The sequence below is a fragment of the Haliotis cracherodii genome, unplaced genomic scaffold, assembly GCF_022045235.1.
Source record: "Haliotis cracherodii isolate W230 unplaced genomic scaffold, xgHalCrac1.p SCAF_9, whole genome shotgun sequence".
NCBI classification, from domain to species: Eukaryota; Metazoa; Mollusca; class Gastropoda; order Lepetellida; family Haliotidae; genus Haliotis; species Haliotis cracherodii.
In genome coordinates, this window is record NW_027266343.1 from 35437946 (window position 1) to 35456760 (window position 18815).

The window sequence follows — 18815 nt, forward strand, 5'->3', positions numbered from 1 at the left end:
GGATGACAATGCAGCATGTTTAACGTGGCAATATATTTACACGCAAAAGAAGCGCAAGTGGTTTTAAGCAAATAGGTATAAAACACGGAACCATAAATTGATACGTGTTTTAGCATGTAGTAAAGCCTGATGGTGTTATCAATATTTGTGGTTGCATTTTGGAAGCCCCGAGTAAAAACGCAAGATAAAAAAAGAATCGCCAAAACGCACCATTTCAATGAATATGTTGGTATCATGCACCCATTTCTCGCGAAATCAATAATGCACGAACTGTCACGAACTGTAATGGGTATAAAACTGTGGCCGATTCTTGGACTTACCACACCTTGGTCAACAATGCCACGCCTAACTCAAATTCAGAGAAACCAGGCTATCGGACGTTTGGAAGCTGGAGAGTGTCCAAGATTTTGCCCGTCATTTCAACGTTAACCTAACCACAATTTACTATCTCCTGCATCTATACAATGCTACACAGACCACAGATGACCTTCCTCGGAGCGGTCATCCTAGGGTCACCACACCTCGACAAGATCGGCATATTACCTGTCAACACCAGCGACATCCGTTCCTAAATGCAAGTGAAAGTGCTCGACAGACCAAAGGAACACATAATCGACACATTAGCCGGGACACTGTGATCCGACGTCTCCGTTCTAGCAACTTCAGATGTCGCCGACCAGCACGTCGTCCTGATCTCCATCCACGGCATCGACAAGCACGACTTCAGTCCGCACAGGGTCATCACAATTGGCGTCATCGCGAGTGGAGGCGTGTCATCTTCTCTGATGAAAGTCGCCTTTGTGTCTCCCATGCAGACGGAAGAGTCAGAATTTGGCGGCGTCGAGGTGATCGTTTCGCTGACAGAAACGTTGTGGAAAGGGATCCATGGGGTGGACCTAGCGCCATGATATGGGCAGGGATTGGACTTAATGCGAGACTTGGACCAATGCATCATGTTTAACGTGATAATATATCGCCATCATCTTAAGAATGACAATGCAGCATGTCTAACGTGACAATATATCGACACCATCTTAAGGATGACAATGCAGCATGTTTAACGTGGCAATATATTAACACCATCTTGACGATGACAATGCAGCATGTTTAGCGTGACAATATATTTACACCATCTTGAGGATGACAATGCAGCATGTTCAACGTGGCAATATATTTACACCATCTTGAGGATGACAATGCAGCATGTTTAACGTGGCAATAAATTTACACCATCTTGAAGATAACAATGCGGCATTTTTAATTTTGAGCCCGTAAATATAGTTTAACACCGCTTTTAGCAATGTTCCAACAATATCACGGCTGGGGACACCAGAAATTGACTTTTCAAATATCAGAAATGTGAGGAATCCAGGCTTTGGCGTGACGATTGGACACTTAAATCGCAAGGCTGCCCAACCTTACCAATTATTTTGCGAAAATGATAGAGGGTAAATATTTCAAGAACATCGCCACACACTTTATTCCTCTAGATAGTTTCTCAGGCGCTGTTTAAAAACCTGTTGAGCTGCAGGAACATTCGGCCACTCAATGTATGTGGTCGACGTCATCAACGCGCGCAGAGTAGACGTCACGTGACAGGCTTGAACGTGTTCCAGTAGGATCACAACGAGTTTAATTTCCTGCTTCAGGAAAGAATTCAGAGCCATCTGTAGCTCAAACTGACACCAGTCACTCTTCATGTACTCATTGGAGATAACGAGGACAGTCTTCCTGCTTGAATCCAGAGCTTCAAACACGTTGTCCACAATGAGTTTACCGCTTTCAAAGTCTCTGCTGTGTTCACACAGTCGTAGTCCCGCCTCGCCCTCCAGGTACCCCATCAGCTCGTCGTACACCCAGTCACCGTCGGGGTTGCTGTAGGAGATGAAGGCGTCGTACTTCATCTCAAGCAGTGGAGCAGCCTGTCCTCGTTGACGCCGTCGTCTCAGTAGCGATATCCAGTAGAAGAGATACCATCGGTATCGATAGGCCACTACTGCTGTGATGATGAACACCAAGGTAATGCTTAAGATTATTGAGAGAAGCACAGTGTATTCCTTTCTGGGTGAACAGGACTTGGCAGTTGGATTAAAATCTTTGAGCTGCAGAGGGTGAACATTCGGGGCCCGACATTCGTATCTGCGTGGATACTGTGTAAACTTGATACTGTGGTTGGCCATGGTCTTCTTCATCCAGTTCCGGAACCAGAGTAGTTCGCACGTGCAAGTAAAGGGGTTGTTCGACAAATTAATCTCACGGACGCTGAGGCGGAACTCAAGGGGAAAGGTCTCCTCTTTAATCATTTTGATGTTGCAGCCATCGAAAGAGATCTTTTTTATACTTGTGACATTTGCGAACACATCACTTTTCCATTTGGACACGTAGTTACCATTGAGAATAAGCTCCCTTAGTTTTGTCAGCTGGGAGAAGGTCCCCGATGGAAGTTCCTTGATGTAAGTGTCTTGCAGTACTAGTTTTTCAATGGTCTTCAGATTCAGGAGAAAGTCCTTCAGAAGGTACACACTTATGTCCATCTTCGTGCTGGTCATGTCCAGTATCCCAAGGTTTGGTGTGTGTTTGAAAAGAGTCACCGGGTTAAAGTGTTTCCTTGACAGAAGTGGGTTTTTTGCAAAGTAGAACTTGTACAAACTTGTGGAGTTGAAAGCAAGATCTCCAATTCTTTTGAGTGACCCTAAGTTAGATATATGTAAACTCTGGAGCTTGTGGAGGTTAGCAAACACATTATCCGGAAGTTCTTCAATTCTGTTGTGACCAATGCTGAGTTTCAATAGATTCTTCAGGCACGTAATTGATGAGACATTCAGGTTTCTGATGGCATTATTTCCAAGATCTAAGCTTCGTAACCGTGGAGTTAACGGTCTAATATCCGAAGAACACAGTTGTGGAACAGCAACTAAATTATTCTCAGCAAGAGTCAAACGTGTCATATTGGGAATGATTTGCTCCAAGATCAACTGTCTCAAATTATTCTGTGAGAAATCAACATACTGTAAATTCATCATGTGCGAAAATGCAGTTGCATTGAAAGTCCTCAGACTTCCCAGAGCAATGGTGAGCCTGCTCAAGCTGTTCAGATGTTGAAACACTGTTGCATTAAGGGTTTGTTCAGGCACTTTGTTTGCTTTAAGTCGGAGAGTTTTAAGAGGAGTAGACACTCCCTGCAGAGCTGTAATGACGTCTGTGACCGGCAGGTATGTCTGTTGCCAATCCAGAACCTCAAGGTCATCCAAGTCCCGAAAGGCATCGGGTGATACTGCTGTGATGTTGTTTCCTTTCAGGTAAAATGAAGTCAGATTGCAGAAGGTCAAGTTGGCAGTCATGGCCCTGGTGACTACGCCCAAGTTTATGTTTGTCAAGAGGACATCTGTAATGTCTGGAGGAGCTCTAGGGATGTAGTTAAGATGGTTTCCCTTGCCATCGCAGGACATCCTTGGACGCTTACCCTGACAGTACTTTGGGAGCTTCCTAGTTGCACTTGCCAAACTCACAAGGACCACTAGTAGTAATGAAGTCTTCATTCTGTTTCAACAAAAAATACTGTATCACTAATTGTTACTACATCAAGGACTCAGTAAAACTTTTAGACAGTTTAATTGCAGACACGTGGAGGACATTTCCAAATTTGACCAAAATGGTGTCCGATGCAATCCTCTATTTTGACTTACAATAAGTTCCCATGTTTTTTCAGATGAACGATTGGCTTGCATTTGCATACGTTTGTGACGGGTGCCACTGGCGGGACAGGATACGCTTATCTTTTAGCGAATACCAAGTTTCATCAGTATTTGGCAGTAATTAAAAAACACAGCTTTTGATATATGATTCTGGAAATGGTTTTATTTCGCCGCTTTATTTACAAATTCTCCAATAAACGTAGGGAACATAAATACGAATGTTATGATCGGTCGTCAGAAGAAAGATCAGCTTTGAGGTGAGGTGAGGTGAAATGGAGTTTAACGTCGCGTCCAAGATTATTGCACTTATATAGCGACGTGCATGCACGTGTGTGTGTGTGTGGCTGCTTGTACTAGTCCGGACTGATGCCGATTTATAGTGCTAGCTCACTGAGATACCATGCCGCAGTTTAACGTGAATACCCCACTCAGACACAGTATACTGACTCCGAGCCGACCAGTCCTTGTTTTAGCCCCTTAATGTCGAGCGCCAGACAGGGTAACAACAAGTACCATCTTTTAACGTCTTTTGGTATGACGCGGCTGGGGATCGAACCACGGACCTTCCGCTCTCCGGGCGAACGCTCTACCACAAGACCACGGGGGCGGCCAGATCAGCTTTGAAAAATGACTGCCAGAGATGAAACGGTTTCGAAAGTAAGTTTCGATGAAGTCATCTCAAACGTTCATTTTGTGACTACACAACCCTGTCGTCTTTCATGAATGTAACGTGACACCTATTCCTTCCTTTTTCTTATCCACCCATTACCACCTCTAAATTTATATTTCTGTAATCATATGTTATTTTTTATATATAGTCCTAGAAAGCTATAATAATCTTTTTATTACCGTCTTCGCCATGCTTGTGGTTTTGACACAGAGGTCCATCCATGGTACGACCGAGAATATGTAGAGGGCGTCATGGAAAATGATAAATACAAAATTCTTTGGAACAGGCCCCTATACAGCCTCAAACGTATCCAGGCCAAGAAACCTGATCTTGTCCTTTTTTATAAATCCATTGAAATCATTGAATTTTCTGTCCCCCTTGACACTAATGTGATTGACAAGATTCGGGAAAAACATGGCAAATACGCGGACCTCGCTTTCGAAATGTCACGCTTGCATCCCAAATACCAAGTCGTCCGACCCCCATTGTTTTCAGTGCCTTAGGTTTGGTACCAATCTGTTGCCTGACATTGGGAGTGTACCCGGGTTTGCTACCAGAAAATATGACAATCTGGGTAATGCAGAAGGCTGCAGAGTTGGGGAGTCTTCACATTGTCCGAAAAGTTCTGGGTGGGTTTGATTAGGCAGCGCTTCCTGGGAGAAGTCCCATTCGCTGTCCGGGCTGCGTGTAGAGTGGCAAGGGCCCTGAGCTGACGATGATCCTAACCAGCCTGACTGTTCCAGGATCACCTAAACCTTCTTTGCTGCATTTTCTATTTTAATCTGTACATTATAATATTAATAATAATAAGAAGAAGAAGAATGTATAGTAGTTTGAGATATCCCTAAACCATTGGTTGATAGTATGAGCAGCAATCCACATTCAGCTGGACACACATTACTCTTTACTTTCATCAGCCGTTGCAAAAACCTTTTCGGACCCATTTACCCTGGAACCGTTTCCTGAAAACCCTTTTCTCTGCAATCCTTTCTCCCTGAAATCCCTTCTCTTTTGCGCCCCTTCTCCCTGGAACCCCTACTCGCGAGCCCCTTATCTCTGGAACCCCTTCTCCCTGGAACCCCTTTTCACTGGAACCCCTTCTTTCTGGAAGCCCTTCTCTCTGGAAGCCCTTCTCCATGGAACTCCTTCTCCATGGAACCCCTACTCTCTGGAGCCCCTTCTTTCTGGAACCCCTTCTCCGTGGAACCCCTTCTCTCTTGCGCCCCTTCTCCCTTGAACCCCTACTCTCGAGCCCCTTCTCTCTGGAGCCCATTCTCTCTGGAGCCCCTTCTCCCTGCAACCCCTTCTCGATGGAACCCCTACTCTCTGGAACCCCTTCTCCCTGGAATCCCTTCTCCATGGAACCCCTACTCTCTGGAACCCCTTTTCTCTGGAGCCCCTTCTCACTAGAGTCCCTTCTCCCTGGAACCCCTTCTCTCTGGAACCTCTACTCTCTGGAACCCCTACTCTCTGGAGCCCCTTCTCCCTGGAACCCCTTCTCTCTGGAACTCCTACTCTCTGGAACCCTTACTCTCTGGAGCCCCTTCTCCCTGGAGCCCCTTCTCCCTGGAACCCCTTCTCCCTGGAGCCCCTACACTCTTGAGACCCTTCTTACTGGAGCCCCTTTCTCGCCGAGGGAAGACGTTCTTGATCCCTCGACTGTACATCAGTTGATATTGATGCCATTTATATCTTTTACAGGTTTGCATCTTTATCTATCTGCTTTCTATGGTAAGCTAGTCAATAGAATAGGTTAAGCGATCGTAATCATAAATGTAATCAATTGTGAATGAATATCCTTCTTGGACAAGATCACGAGATAACTTATTCAAACACTAAGTTAAAGCACCATCTAGTTATTCTAGTCAGCGTAATTGTATTATAATACTGTATTTACAATCGTTCGATAGTGTCCCGACTTTGGCCCAACTACTGACGGGATCGGGTGGTCAGGCTCGCTGACTTGGTTGAAGCATGTCATCGATCCCAATTGCGTGTTAGGTCACGGAAATATGTAGCTGTACAAAAATAATTTTATAGTCACATGTATCCGACGATGAAAAAGAAATTATCATTTGTACAGTTCCTTATTCCTGTGGTTTGACGAGAACAAAGAAAATCGTCCTAGGTAACAGGACGGTCTCTGTGTTCTTATTACCGTCTTGTGTTTGATTCGGGACCTGGTGAACATTATTGTGGGGCTGGCACTCATTAATCTAAAAAGTCATGAAAGAAATTTAAAATATTCCTGCAAAGTTTAAATATTAAATTTTTGGCACAATTAGTTTTGGGGGTATTTTTAAACAAAAGTGTTTCCATTGAATATTCAGTATCTTTCGGGAAAATATTTATATATTAAATAAAATGTAACTCCTGGTGGGAGGGAGATTACTCTACTTATCTTTCAAAAATCGTTTATCTACTTAAAAGAGGATATGCGCCTAGTCGTGCCAAGCAACAGGTTTATCTAACCTCGGAACCTAATCAACATTCAAAATTCTCACTCCTGGCTGTGCGATCGAGGTCGCTTGATAAGCTAGACTTATTTGACAAGGAAATCCCGATAGTCTATTCGCGAAGTACATTCAATACAAATAACACTGAGGCAGACTGAAATTTTAAAAATAATCAATATGAAATTGTCAGTTTACAAAGAAACAATGTGCACGTTGCATGAAAAATTCTACAACAACCCAATTCTAAAAATTACAAGTTTAAGTGAGTGAGTGAGTATGGTTTTACGTCGCTTTTAGCAATATTCCAGCAATATCACGGCGGGGCTTCACACATTGTACCCATGTCGGGAATTGAACCCGGGTCTTCGGCGTGACGAACGAACGCTTTATCCACAAGGCTACCCGACCGCCCCAACAAGTTTTAAACTAAATGAGACAAAACATTTAAATAACACAAACTACTCACCTTGGCCGCGAAGCATCAACTGAACGGGAAAATCCTGCTGTAAATTTGTCTACAGATACAAGCCGTGTTACGTTCTCTATGACATTCGTTGCGTTGCTAAACAAGTACTGTCATTTTGATCACAATTTACAGGCCACATTTCCTGTCACGAGTGTTCATAGTTACCCCCTGACAATGCAGGGGACTTTGACAAAAAGGAAGTACATGTACCGTATTTCCTCTATTAGACGCCCTGGAGTCTAAGCCGTTCACCCGGCGTGTACTGCAGTCCCGGCGTCTAAAAGAGGCCGGCTCCAATGTTTTGGACAGAGCGTGTGGCCCGGCGTTATTTAGAGGCCCTGTTTCTACACTGACGGGCAAAAGAAACTTCCACTCATGAATACCAGTGTAAGAAAATGAAAGACATATATTTTTATCAAAACCAGTCTACTAGTATGTTTAATGTTTAATATCCCTTTATATAAACAGTAAACCAAACATGCAATGAACCGCTTTGAAATGAGGTTTGAGGGAGTGAGTGAGTGAGTATGGTTTTTCGCCGCTTTAAGCAATATTCCAGCAATATCACGGCGGGGGACACCAGAAATGGGCTTCACATATTGTACCCATGTCGGGAATCGAACCCGGGACTTCGGCGTGACGAGCGAACGCTTTAACCACGAGGCTACCCGACCGCCCTGAAATGAGGTTTGAACACAGGTGGGGTCCAAAAGACATAGAAATAAAAGGTTTATTGTAGAGCTCTTTTGGGGATTTTCTAGTGCCTAATATCATGTGTGTCCTCGTGCGTCTATGCATGCTCACACACGTCGTCGTACTGACGTCAGTCTCCCGATGACGTCATGGGGATTCTGCGCCATTCTTCCAAAAGACCTTGTTCCAGCTGCCTTCAGTTGACTGGTGGGTGTTGACGGTTTCAAGCTGTCTGTCCAAGTGGTCACACAAGTATTCAATAGGGTTCATATCCGGGGAACATGCATCTTCCTGAGGCAAGAGAGTTAACTGACTATAAAAGTCCAGTTTTCACCCTTGCCGAACTTGGCTGGTATTATGGAGTTACGTTTTGGCTGGACTAACGAGTCTATGCATAGTCCAATCAAAATCACGCACCGAAATTGAAATCCGGTTCGTTAACTGTCGTGCAGATTTCGGTAGATTGCAGGATTTGCTAAGCATGTGCACCACCAACTCGTTGTCAGCAGATATTTTCCAAATCTTCTCATGTTTTTAATCAAGGTGCCCACGTGATGTGGTGTAAGACCCGTTTTATCACAATATAGATCTTGATTATCGATCAGATCGTCCTGACCGGGCGCAACCATTTTGCGTGAAGCAAACGCAAGTGATACGAGAGGTGGAATCTGATTGGTCCCTAGGAGTGGCTTAGTAGGGACGTAACTGGTAATAGCCACTGGTGGCGCTACGATCGAGCCCAGGAATTCCAGCCTAAGTCGGCAAGGGTGGAAACTGGACTTTTAAAGTCAGTTAACTGTCTTGCCTCTAGAAGATGGGGAACATGCCGGCGATGGCTGAACATGAACATTGTGGTTGAGCAAGGTAATCCTGAACAATTCGATCAGTATGTGGTCTGGCATTTTCTTGCTGCACAATAGTTCCCTGTGGCTTTCCATGAAAGACTTGTAAAACCGGTTGAAGAACCTCGTCTCGATACCTTTGTGGGCGGTGGGGTTGCCTAGTGGTTAAAGCGTTGACTCGTAACGTTGAAGACCCGGGTTCGATTCCCCGCATGGGTACAATGTGTGAAGCCCATTTTCCTGTGTCCCACGCCGTGACATATCTGAAATATTGCTAAAAGCGGCGTAAAACCATGCTCACTCACCTTTGTATATTTAGGTTACCATTTATGATCACTAGGCGCGTGTTTCTTCCACTACACCCAGGCTATAGGGAGGAAGACTCAAGACCTTGGCTTAGCTGTCCAGCACAAGGAAGATCCCCAGGTGCAGAGCTGGATACGAATAGCAGGTGGGCTTCCCCTTCTCTTCTCTTCCTGGGTTGATTTCTGGTATGATTTGAAGATTAAACGATTTAAAAAACTATCCCGTAAATAAAAAGTCAAACAGGAAACTATTCCTTGACTAAACTTGACCTGGTATTAGCTGTTACATGCGAGTGAGTGAGTGAGTTGGGTTTAACGCCGCTTTTAACAGTATTCCAGTTATATCACGGCGTGTCAGCTTAATGTGGGAAGAAAGCCCGAAGTGATGCAGGTCTCAGACGTTTACCACTTCGGTGAAACCCACGAGCACGGGTATGGTGCTGACAAAACCTAGAAACATAATTGGGGTGAACCGGGATTCGAACCCACAATCATAGGTTTCTGGCGTGCCCAAGGGACGCAACTCTGCACAGCGAATCGCGGTGCCTTAGACGACTGGGCCACCCGTGCCCCCTGTTACATGCGATATGTTACCAGGAAGAGGAACACAATCCTAACCAGGTAGTATTCCCCCACTGTGCAGTCATTGAAGGAACTCGTTGCCAAGTTTCATAGCTTTCTCAAACACCAATTTCCTATTAGAAAATATATATTTATCAATTTATATTCGTCAACTAATATGACTATTTTTAAAGTGAATTTAATGTAGTGAACGCACTAACTGACCGCCTCATACAAGATATTTTATGTTTCACATATGCGGCTAAACACACGGTCACTGCAGCTGTGAGCCAGTGGCCAGTTATGCAAGTCTTCACAGCCACTGTCTCAGGGAACCAGTGATTAGTGTGTTAACTTCACGCCACAGGGTCGGCACACATTGTCATTCCGACTGTGAGATAAGGGTATCTTAGGCAATATGACAACCTCATTAAATATTGGCACAACCATCCATGGTCATAGTCGTTAAACCGCTGACATCTTGATTGTTGAGATCTTTAGTCATGTAACTTAACGAAGGCCTGAGTTGTATATATACGGCGGTCGGTGGTAGCAACTTCACTCTGTTACCACCGATTAAACGCCAACAACTCAGCAGCCTTCTCTGTTTTTCAAGGTGATGGCCAGTCTTGGCCGCTCTACAACTGCTCCCACGATTAAGTTGTGACACCCAAAAGACGTCTACTTCGCACTAGGGGTACGGGTGGCCCGCGATTCGTTGTACAGAGTTGCGTCCCTTGGGCACGCCAGAGACCCGTGATTGTGGGTTCGAATTCCGGTTCGCCCCGATTGTTTCTATATTTGTCAGCACCATACCCGTTCTCGTTGGTTTTGCCGAAGTGGTAAACGTCTGAGACCTGCATCACTTGGGGCTTTCCACCCACATTAATCTGACACGCCGTGATATAACTGGAATACTGCTAAAATCGGCGTTGAACCCAACTCTCACTCGCTCACTCTACTTCGAGAAAAAGACACGCTACGTCAAAAGTAACACGTGGCGTGTGTGTCCATTTACTTCCCTGTCGCCTTCCCGCCCACTGGAACACTGCTGTTGGGAGGGAACCACTATACACTCGAATCGATCTGACATTGGGATTGGGGTTCAAGATGTCGACGACTGTAGGTCTATTTTTACATAACTATTTATCTTCCTGTATCCATCTGCTGACCTGTCCAATTTACTCATCTTCTCTACCGTCCATCATTCATTCAACTCTATCCGGGCGGTAGCTCAATCTCATTAAAATCACCCCTTGTTCTCGCTACCGCTGAACAAATATATGAATACATCCCATTAGGGGTCACGTCAGAATGACCTTTCATCCGACCAATCACAGCGTCGCTTACCAGATCATGAAGGTGACAGTCGCAATGTGATTTCTAATCATGCAACCTCGAAAACATTAACACGGAGTATTCCGAACGATAGTTACGGGTTTAACGACTGAATCCATACAATCTAGACCATCTATTACCCATTCCAGAATGTTCTTTTGTTTAGGTTTCAAATTCGTAATCGAAAATTTGTTAAAATATGATTCTAAGCGTAGTCGCCAATTTGAGTGCCGTAAAGCACGGGAAACCTGCCTTCTGATTGGTCATTCCATTGGTCGGTCAAAGTTTGCGCAAGGTCGGTCTAACGTGAATCGTAATGGGATGTCCTCAGATCTAAGATGTAATTTTAATGAGATTGGCGGTAGCCGTCATATCGCTGTGCAGAGTTGCGTTTCTTGGGCACGTCAGTAACCAATGATCGTGGGTTCGAATCCTGGTTCCTCCCGAATATGTTTCTGGGTTTGTCAGCACCATACCTGTGCTCGTGGGTTCACCAAAGTAGTAAACGTCTAACACCTGAATAGTTTCAAACAGGTGTCCCTACCACATCAAGCTGACATGCCCTGATTTAACTGCAATACTGTTCAACGCTGCTTTAACTCCAACTCACTCACTCACATAGTATCTTGCCATTGCATCATCAAGCAAAGGGAATGACGCTTTCTGTGAAACAAGGTACATCAGACTGTACACACATTAAACATCCAGGGCCCCGTTCCACAAAGCGATCTTAGCGCTAAGATGATCATTACTCCCATACTTTAACATACGCTTGCGGTAGTCGTAGGGCTAAGATCGTTTAGTGGAACGGGGTCCTGTTCTCCTGTAAATTTTTTTTACACCGATCTCTCCAACCCAAACATATTTATGACAAATAATTACATCTTGATTGAAGAAATGGTAATATGCAGTTTATTTTAGTAACCGGTACTGAATCATATTAGTGTGATTCATTACCTTTGAACAGTCGGCTTCTAGGGTAAGGTGGGGCACGGGTGGCCCAGTCGTCTAAGGCGCCGGATACGCTGTGCAGAGTTGCGTCCCTTGGGCACGCCAGAAACCTATGATTGTGGGTTCGAATCCCGGTTCGCCCCAATTATGTTTCTAGGTTTGTCAACACCATACCCGTGCTCGTTGGTTTAACCGAATTGGTAAACGTCTGAGATCTGCATCACTTCAGGTTTTCCTCCCACATTAAGTTGACACACCGATATAACTGGAATACTGTTAAAAGCGGCGTTAAACCCAACTCACTCACTCATTCTAAGGTAAGGTGGGCATGCTTACTGGTATCATCACTGCTTTTCTGTGATCCATTCATATAATTGTCACTGCTAGTTTGCCTTTTAGCCCAAATGGAATGTTTTGGTAGACAATCGAGAATGTTCATTCTCCAGTGTTAACGCCTTATATTTCTCGACCAGCTCACATCGTAGAAGGCTTTGGTTTGAAAATATTTTTACAGTATTTTTTTTCAAAACTTCTTCAAAACATTGTTACCAAAATTGGCATAATCAAATTTTCAATGTTGAACAATTCCCCATATATTAGTATCATTACTTCAAGTTATAAAAGCAATTTAGGTAAGAAAGAGCATTATATTTTATTGTTTCATTATAATAAAGTTTTAGTGGAAAGTTAATTAATGGACACTAGACAAAACCCAACGACAAACAAAAATACCCCCAAACCTGTTTTCTGAAATGCTTGTTAGGTTACGGATTGCAGCACTTCTTTCTCAGACAGTAAAGTATAGTATGACATAAACACGAACATATAATGTTCTATTTATTACCGAAGAAGCTGTCGACATACAGACAAATTTTTAGTGTTTACTTATGGGGACAGCAAGTCGCAACAGCAGCGGAACAAATAAAACAATTTTAATTCCAGGACCTTCATATTTCTTGTCAAGAATTTGCTACAATGTATACTAATGTGCGTCCCTCGGGGTGCAATACTTTTCTTTTCTGCATCCATTCTTTCCACTTGTTAGAACTGTCGTCTAAAACCCTGTACTGAGTGAGTGAATATAGTTTTACGCCACTTTGAGCAATACTCCTGCAGGTGGGGAATCAAACCTGGGCCTTCTGTGTGATGATCTTAATCACTAGGCTAACCCACAAGTGATAAAACATTTGAAGGATGAAGATGCTCTTTCCTCCCCCCCCCCCCCCCCCCCATATGTTACCATATTGATATGAAACACCAAAAATATCATTGTGGAGTTTAATTTTTTATTTCAGATTTATTTACAGAAGTATACATGTCGGGTCAGTGGTTCCTCTTCTTGTTCTTCGTCCCCTTTGCAGCCCCCTTCCGGGCCCCGCGAACCAGCCCCTGAAACTGGCCCTGCATCTTGGCCTGCTTCCTGCAACACAACAAACCAGTTACTCAGGAGAGATCATGTAGAATTTGAGGTACCATTCATCTTACAATGTTTGTTTGTTTGTTGTTGGATAACGCCACATTCGGCAATATTCTAGCTATTTCAGCGGTCTGTAAATAATCTGCTGACAAACCAAGGATCACAGTCGTGCTAAATCTGGGATTCGAATTGTTTGTTTGTTTTTGTTTAATGTCGCATTCAGCAATATTACAGTGATATGACAGCGGTCTGTAAATAATCAAGTCTGGACCAGAAAATCCAGTGATTGACATCATTAGCATCGATCCACGCAATTGGGATCAATGACATGCATCAACCAAGTCAGCGCCCCTGACCACCTGATCCCGTTAGTCGCCACTTACGACAAGCATAATCGCTTTTTACGGCAAGGATGGGTCACGGAAGACCTATTGTACAACGGATCTTCACGGGTCTTCGCGGGTCCATCTTACAATGAGGACAGTTGGCTTATCACTGCTTTGTTCCCCTACAGGTGAGGTGCGAGCCTCCTACCTTCCACTCTCTGGGCATACACTCTATCCACTTGAATACTGAGGCATATGGGTCAACTTAGGAACAATTTTGGTTAAAAAAAGCTTTTGAAGAACAATTAAATTATGAACATCTCTCAATAGGGTGTGAGTGACATGAGTTTAATGCTGCATCCAACAGTTTTCAGCTTGATATGGAGGGAAGCCCAGTGACAGAGCATTGACCTTCACTTCAGTCAAACCCACAAACACTGGTGCTGACTACGTAATATAATCACAGCAAATAAGTGGATTCAAACCCATGACAACAGTTCTCACACTCAACACAGCGCTAAGTACCCTACGCTTGGTTTACCATTCCATGTCAAACAAGAGACGAGCTGTTACCTTCTATTCAGTGTCTGTCTGTTCAGGGCAACGTAGGCGTAGGGGTCATGTTTGCCTGTCTTCTTCACATCACCGCCAGCCTTCTGGAAAACAAAGGTCACACACATGTTAGTACACGCTGGTTGAAACCAGTCTCATGTAGTATTACAACCCCATCATCAAGATTCCAGCTGCATCAGAACGGCCATCAGAGAAATTGGACGGGTGACCACATTCGGCAGCTTCACCCCTGAGTTTCTAGGGTTCAGACCTGCTGGACATTTACGTCATGTAGCACATGTGGTGTCTCTCTAGGCAAGAGACTTTGTTTGTTTGTTTGTTAGTTGTTTAACGCCACACTCAGCAGTATTCCAGCTATACGACGGCGGTCTGTAAAATAATCGAGTCTGGACCAGACAATCCAGTGATTGACATCATGAGCATCACTCCACGTTATTGGGATCCATGATATGTATCAACCAAGTCAGCGAGCCTGACCACCGTTAGTTAGTTAGTCGCCTTTTACGACAAGCATAGTCGCCTTTTACGGCAAGTATGGGTTGCTGAAGACCTATTCTACCCTGGAATCTTCACAGGTCCTTTAGGGAAGTGACTTTGTTCGAAATATGCCTCTGTTCACCCAGCAGTAATGTAGTGTATGGAGGCTTGCACAACAAGTACACACATTATTGTCTTCACAATGAGTGAGTTGGGTTTTACGCCGCTCTTAACAGTATTCCAGTTATATCGCGGCGTGTCAGCTTAATGTGGGAGGAAAGCCCCAAGTGATGCAGGTCTCAGACGTTTACCACTTCGGTGAAACCCACGAGCACAGGTACGGTACTGACAAACCTAGAAACATAATCGGGCCGCGCCGGCATTCGAACCCACAATCATAAGTTTCTGGGGTGCCCAAGGGACGCAATTCTGCACAGCGAATCGCGGCGCCTTAGACGACTGGGCCCCCCGTGTCCCCCTCATTACAATGAAGTCTGGGTCAGGCAAACCAGTTGTTGGCAGCATGAACTAAGATAGATTTGCTTGTTTGTTTGTTTGTTTGTTTGTTTGTTGTTTAATGCCACACTCAGCAATATTCCAGCTATATGACGGCGGTCTGTCTGGACCAGACAATCCAGTGGTTGACATCATGAGCCTTGATCCACACAATTGGGATATGATGACAAGCATCAACCAAGTCAGCGAGCCTGACCACCCGATCCCGTTAGTCGCCTCTTACGTCAAGCATAGTCGCCTTTTACGGCATACATGGGTTGCTGAAGACCTATTCTACCCCGGATCTTCACAGGTCGAACAAACACCTGTCACATGATCGCAATTGACTAACCAATTCTCACTAGTAGGCTCTTTATTGCGGTATTAGGGGCCTAATCCGCCCTGAAATCCTCATTGGGGTTGCTCCTTTGTCTGTCTGTTTGTTTGTTTGTTTGTTTGTTTGAACCGTCTCTTGTGACCATCAGAGGCTGCTGGGGACCTATTCTAACCCGCAATTCCCCTGGGGGTGCACCTTTGTAAATTAATTTGTGCGAAATAGATTTCACTATTCCAACATTACTCACCTTTGCCTTGTATTCTTTGCCAAAACCTGTTGCTCCTGGGTTTGAACCCGTCTTTGTGAGTGGTCTGTGTATCCCACCTCCACCAGCTACAACATGATATTAGTATTTCACAGAAGTCTTTGATAACTGTTTGATTTTATTACCTATTCTAGAAATCGTTGTAGAGTACATGAGTGCAGTCATGAATAAATGTAAGTGAAAAATTCTGGACCAGGCAAAACAATTGACTGAAAGACTGATCATATTTACTCTTATGACAATCCTAGGTTACTTAGGACCACTGTATTTCAGAATCCAAACAGGGTTAGACACAATGAAAATATTAACACTTCGAACGGCAATATGGAAGCTTTCTTGGACAATAATGGCAATATGGAAGCTTTCTTGGACAATTACGGCAATATGGAATCTTTCTTGGACAATAACGGCAATATGGAATCTTTCTTGGACAATAACAGCAATATGGAAGCAAGCTTTCTTGGACAATAACGGCAATATGGAAGCTTTCTTGGACAATAACGGCAATATGGAAGCTTTCTTGGACAATAACGGCAATATGGAAGCTTTCTTGGACAATAACTTTGAAAAGTAATCAGTTTGGTATCATGGACAGCCCTATCAATCTTTGAGAAATATTAATCCTGATTCTTCAGAACTCTTAACTTTTGGTTTCTATGACAACTCACCTTTGTATTTGGATTTTCCCGGCTCCTCCTCCTCATCTGAATCTGCCTCCAGCTTCCTCTTGGGGGCTCTCCTCCGCTGGAGACACAGACACATCTTAATACATCCTGTCAATCATACTTCAAAGGCTTGTGGAATTTCAAACTATACATGTGCAGACATAAACTGGACAGTACAAATCCATCTCAATACAAAGCATCAGAATGCAGCATTGGGCAGCAGAGAAACAATTGTTAGAAGTGACAAAATAAAATATTGTTAGATTATTATTATGACACCAGGATCACATAAAGTGAGGTGAGGTGATTTGACTTTAACACCTTAATGCCGAGCGCCCGACAGGGTAACAACAAGTACCATCTTTTAACGTCTTTTGGTATGACGTGGCCAGGGATCAAATCCCGGACCTTCCGCTCTGCGGGTGGACGCTCAACCTCTAGCCCACGGAGGCGGTCGATCACATAAAGTTTTCATAATTGAAGGGAACACCTGTTTATATTAAGGGGGTCACCTGTGTTCACATTAAGGGATGACAAGTGTTCATATTAAGGGATCACAATTGTCCACATTGAGGGTTCTCATGTGTTCATATGAAGCAGTCACAACTGTTCACGTGAAGGGACCCTAAGTGTTTACATTAAGGGGTCACAAGGGGTGATATAGAAGAAACTGAGATAACAGCCCTCACCTTGGCAATTCCTCCTTCAAAAGCAGCGAAGAGGTCATCAAGGTCATCTTCATCCGCAGAATCCATCTTCTCTCCTGCACATATTAATGTAGAGTACTGGCATATACCTGACAATGCTGTGTCCAGACACTGAGATAACTCTCAAAACGTGTTCCCAGGCACAGATGTAACGTAACACAAAGCCTTGCGAGTGACCAAAAACGGATATTTATGTCGGCCTTCTCAGAGTTATTCCCCCATGTTATTTTGAAGTCTTACTAAATCCAATACCAGTCAATGGCCATGGTTGGTTGGTTGGTTTGTTGTTTAACGCCACACTCAGCAATATTCCACCTATAAGATGGTAGTCTGTAAACAATTGAGTCTGGACCAGACAATCCAGTGATTAATATCATGAGCATCGATCCACGCAATTGGGATCAATGACATGCATCAACCAAGTCGGCGAGCCTGACCACCCGATCCCGTCAGTCGCCTTTTACGACAAGCATAGTCACCTTTTACGGCAAGCATGGGTTGCTGAAGACCTATTTTACCCCGGAATCTTCACATGGAATGCAACTATTCTAGTTACTGGCAATTGAGGAATGATGGTACAAGAGAGACTACTGAATAACCCTGATGCATCACTGAAGGTGAAATCATTGATTATCAATTATTCCTACGCATTTCCTTACCTTTGTCATCACCCATATCCGTGACAACCAGACGGCCATCGGCAGACATCTTGAAATCAGAGTCTTTTTTGGTTTTGTCTGTTTTCTTGCCTGGCTTGGTTGCTGAAATGTAATCGGAAGATCATCAAGATTTCGTTCCATGTAGATATAAGGTGATAATTGGATCTCATCCCACTGGGTACCCACTGCTGCTGGATGAACACAGGCAAATTTAGGACACAGTTTTTTGCCAAAGGAGACACCACATGTAATGTGTGCAATGCCAACATCATAAATCTGATGGGGGGGCACGGGTGGCCCAGTCATCTAAGGCGCCATGATTTGCCGTGGAGAGTTGCGTCCCTTGGGCACGCCAGAAACCTATGATTGTGGGTTCGAATTCCGGTTCACCCCAATTATGTTTCTAGGTTTGTCAGCGCCATACCCTGAAGTCTGCATGTTAAAACCCGTTGTTATGCGATTTTGATTGGACTATGCATAGACTCGTTAGTCCAGCCAAAGTAGAATCCCAGAATTCAAGGCTAGATCACCAGGAGGGTGGAAACGAGACTTATATAGTCAGTTAACGCCCATGCCTCAGGAAGATGCTCACAACAAGCACAAGAGGTACATGGAATCGGTATCAACTCGAGTACGTCAGACTACACAAGCCTACCCAGGACTTTCTTTGCTGCACTGGCATCAAGGAAATCCACTATCTGGTCATCCCCGCCTTCTTTCAGCCACGCCCCCTTCCCTTGTCGAGACTTCTGATTGGCTGCTTTCTTCTTCTTCTTGTCCTGATCCTCTTCCATCTCCGAGTCCGTGTCCTGGAGTAAATCTTCCACGCTGGCAAGTAACACAAGCAACAGTCAAACAGGAAATGTGACGACTGAACGAACAGCCAAAACTTTAACCATGAACACATCATCATATGA

At 44.2% G+C, this 18815-nt stretch overlaps 3 protein-coding genes across 3 annotated transcripts in view; all 3 read right to left on the minus strand.

Moving 5' to 3' along the window:
- Nucleotides 1-1478: 1478 nt before the first annotated feature.
- LOC139453267 (toll-like receptor 13) lies at nucleotides 1479-7332 on the minus strand. Its single transcript, XM_071234902.1, has 2 exons — nucleotides 7288-7332; nucleotides 1479-3540 (listed from the first exon to the last, which is right to left on the minus strand). The coding sequence occupies exon 2, from the start codon at nucleotides 3537-3539 to the stop codon at nucleotides 1479-1481; it is 2061 nt and encodes a 686-aa protein (XP_071091003.1). The 5' UTR covers nucleotide 3540; nucleotides 7288-7332.
- On the minus strand, nucleotides 5279-6032 carry LOC139451860 (YLP motif-containing protein 1-like). The gene is made up of 2 exons (XM_071233156.1): nucleotides 5897-6032; nucleotides 5279-5787 (listed from the first exon to the last, which is right to left on the minus strand). The coding sequence occupies exons 1-2, from the start codon at nucleotides 6030-6032 to the stop codon at nucleotides 5279-5281; spliced, it is 645 nt and encodes a 214-aa protein (XP_071089257.1).
- A 5931-nt stretch (nucleotides 7333-13263) lies between the features above and the next one.
- Nucleotides 13264-18815, minus strand: part of LOC139452635 (RRP12-like protein) — a 32469-nt gene continuing 26917 nt past the window's right edge. Inside the window, exons 28-34 of the mRNA XM_071234172.1 lie at nucleotides 18554-18726; nucleotides 17899-18000; nucleotides 17222-17295; nucleotides 16536-16611; nucleotides 15850-15935; nucleotides 14294-14376; nucleotides 13264-13397 (exon numbers count right to left, since the gene is read on the minus strand). Coding sequence (XP_071090273.1) covers nucleotides 13301-13397; nucleotides 14294-14376; nucleotides 15850-15935; nucleotides 16536-16611; nucleotides 17222-17295; nucleotides 17899-18000; nucleotides 18554-18726 — 691 coding nt within the window. The 3' untranslated portion in view covers nucleotides 13264-13300. The remainder of the gene's footprint in view (nucleotides 13398-14293; nucleotides 14377-15849; nucleotides 15936-16535; nucleotides 16612-17221; nucleotides 17296-17898; nucleotides 18001-18553; nucleotides 18727-18815) is intronic.

Bases quoted from the DNA above. Each gene is read 5' to 3' on its own strand.
- LOC139451860 (XM_071233156.1), bottom strand. From the start codon at position 6,032: ATGTACAGTCGAGGGATCAAGAACGTCTTCCCTCGGCGAGAAAGGGGC. The intron at 5,788-5,896 runs GTAAGGGTTCCA...AAGGGGTTCCAG, and splicing joins GGGAGAAGGGGCTCCAGAGA to GGAGAAGGGACTCTAGTGAG.
- LOC139453267 (XM_071234902.1), bottom strand. From the start codon at position 3,539: ATGAAGACTTCATTACTACTAGTGGTCCTTGTGAGTTTGGCAAGTGCA.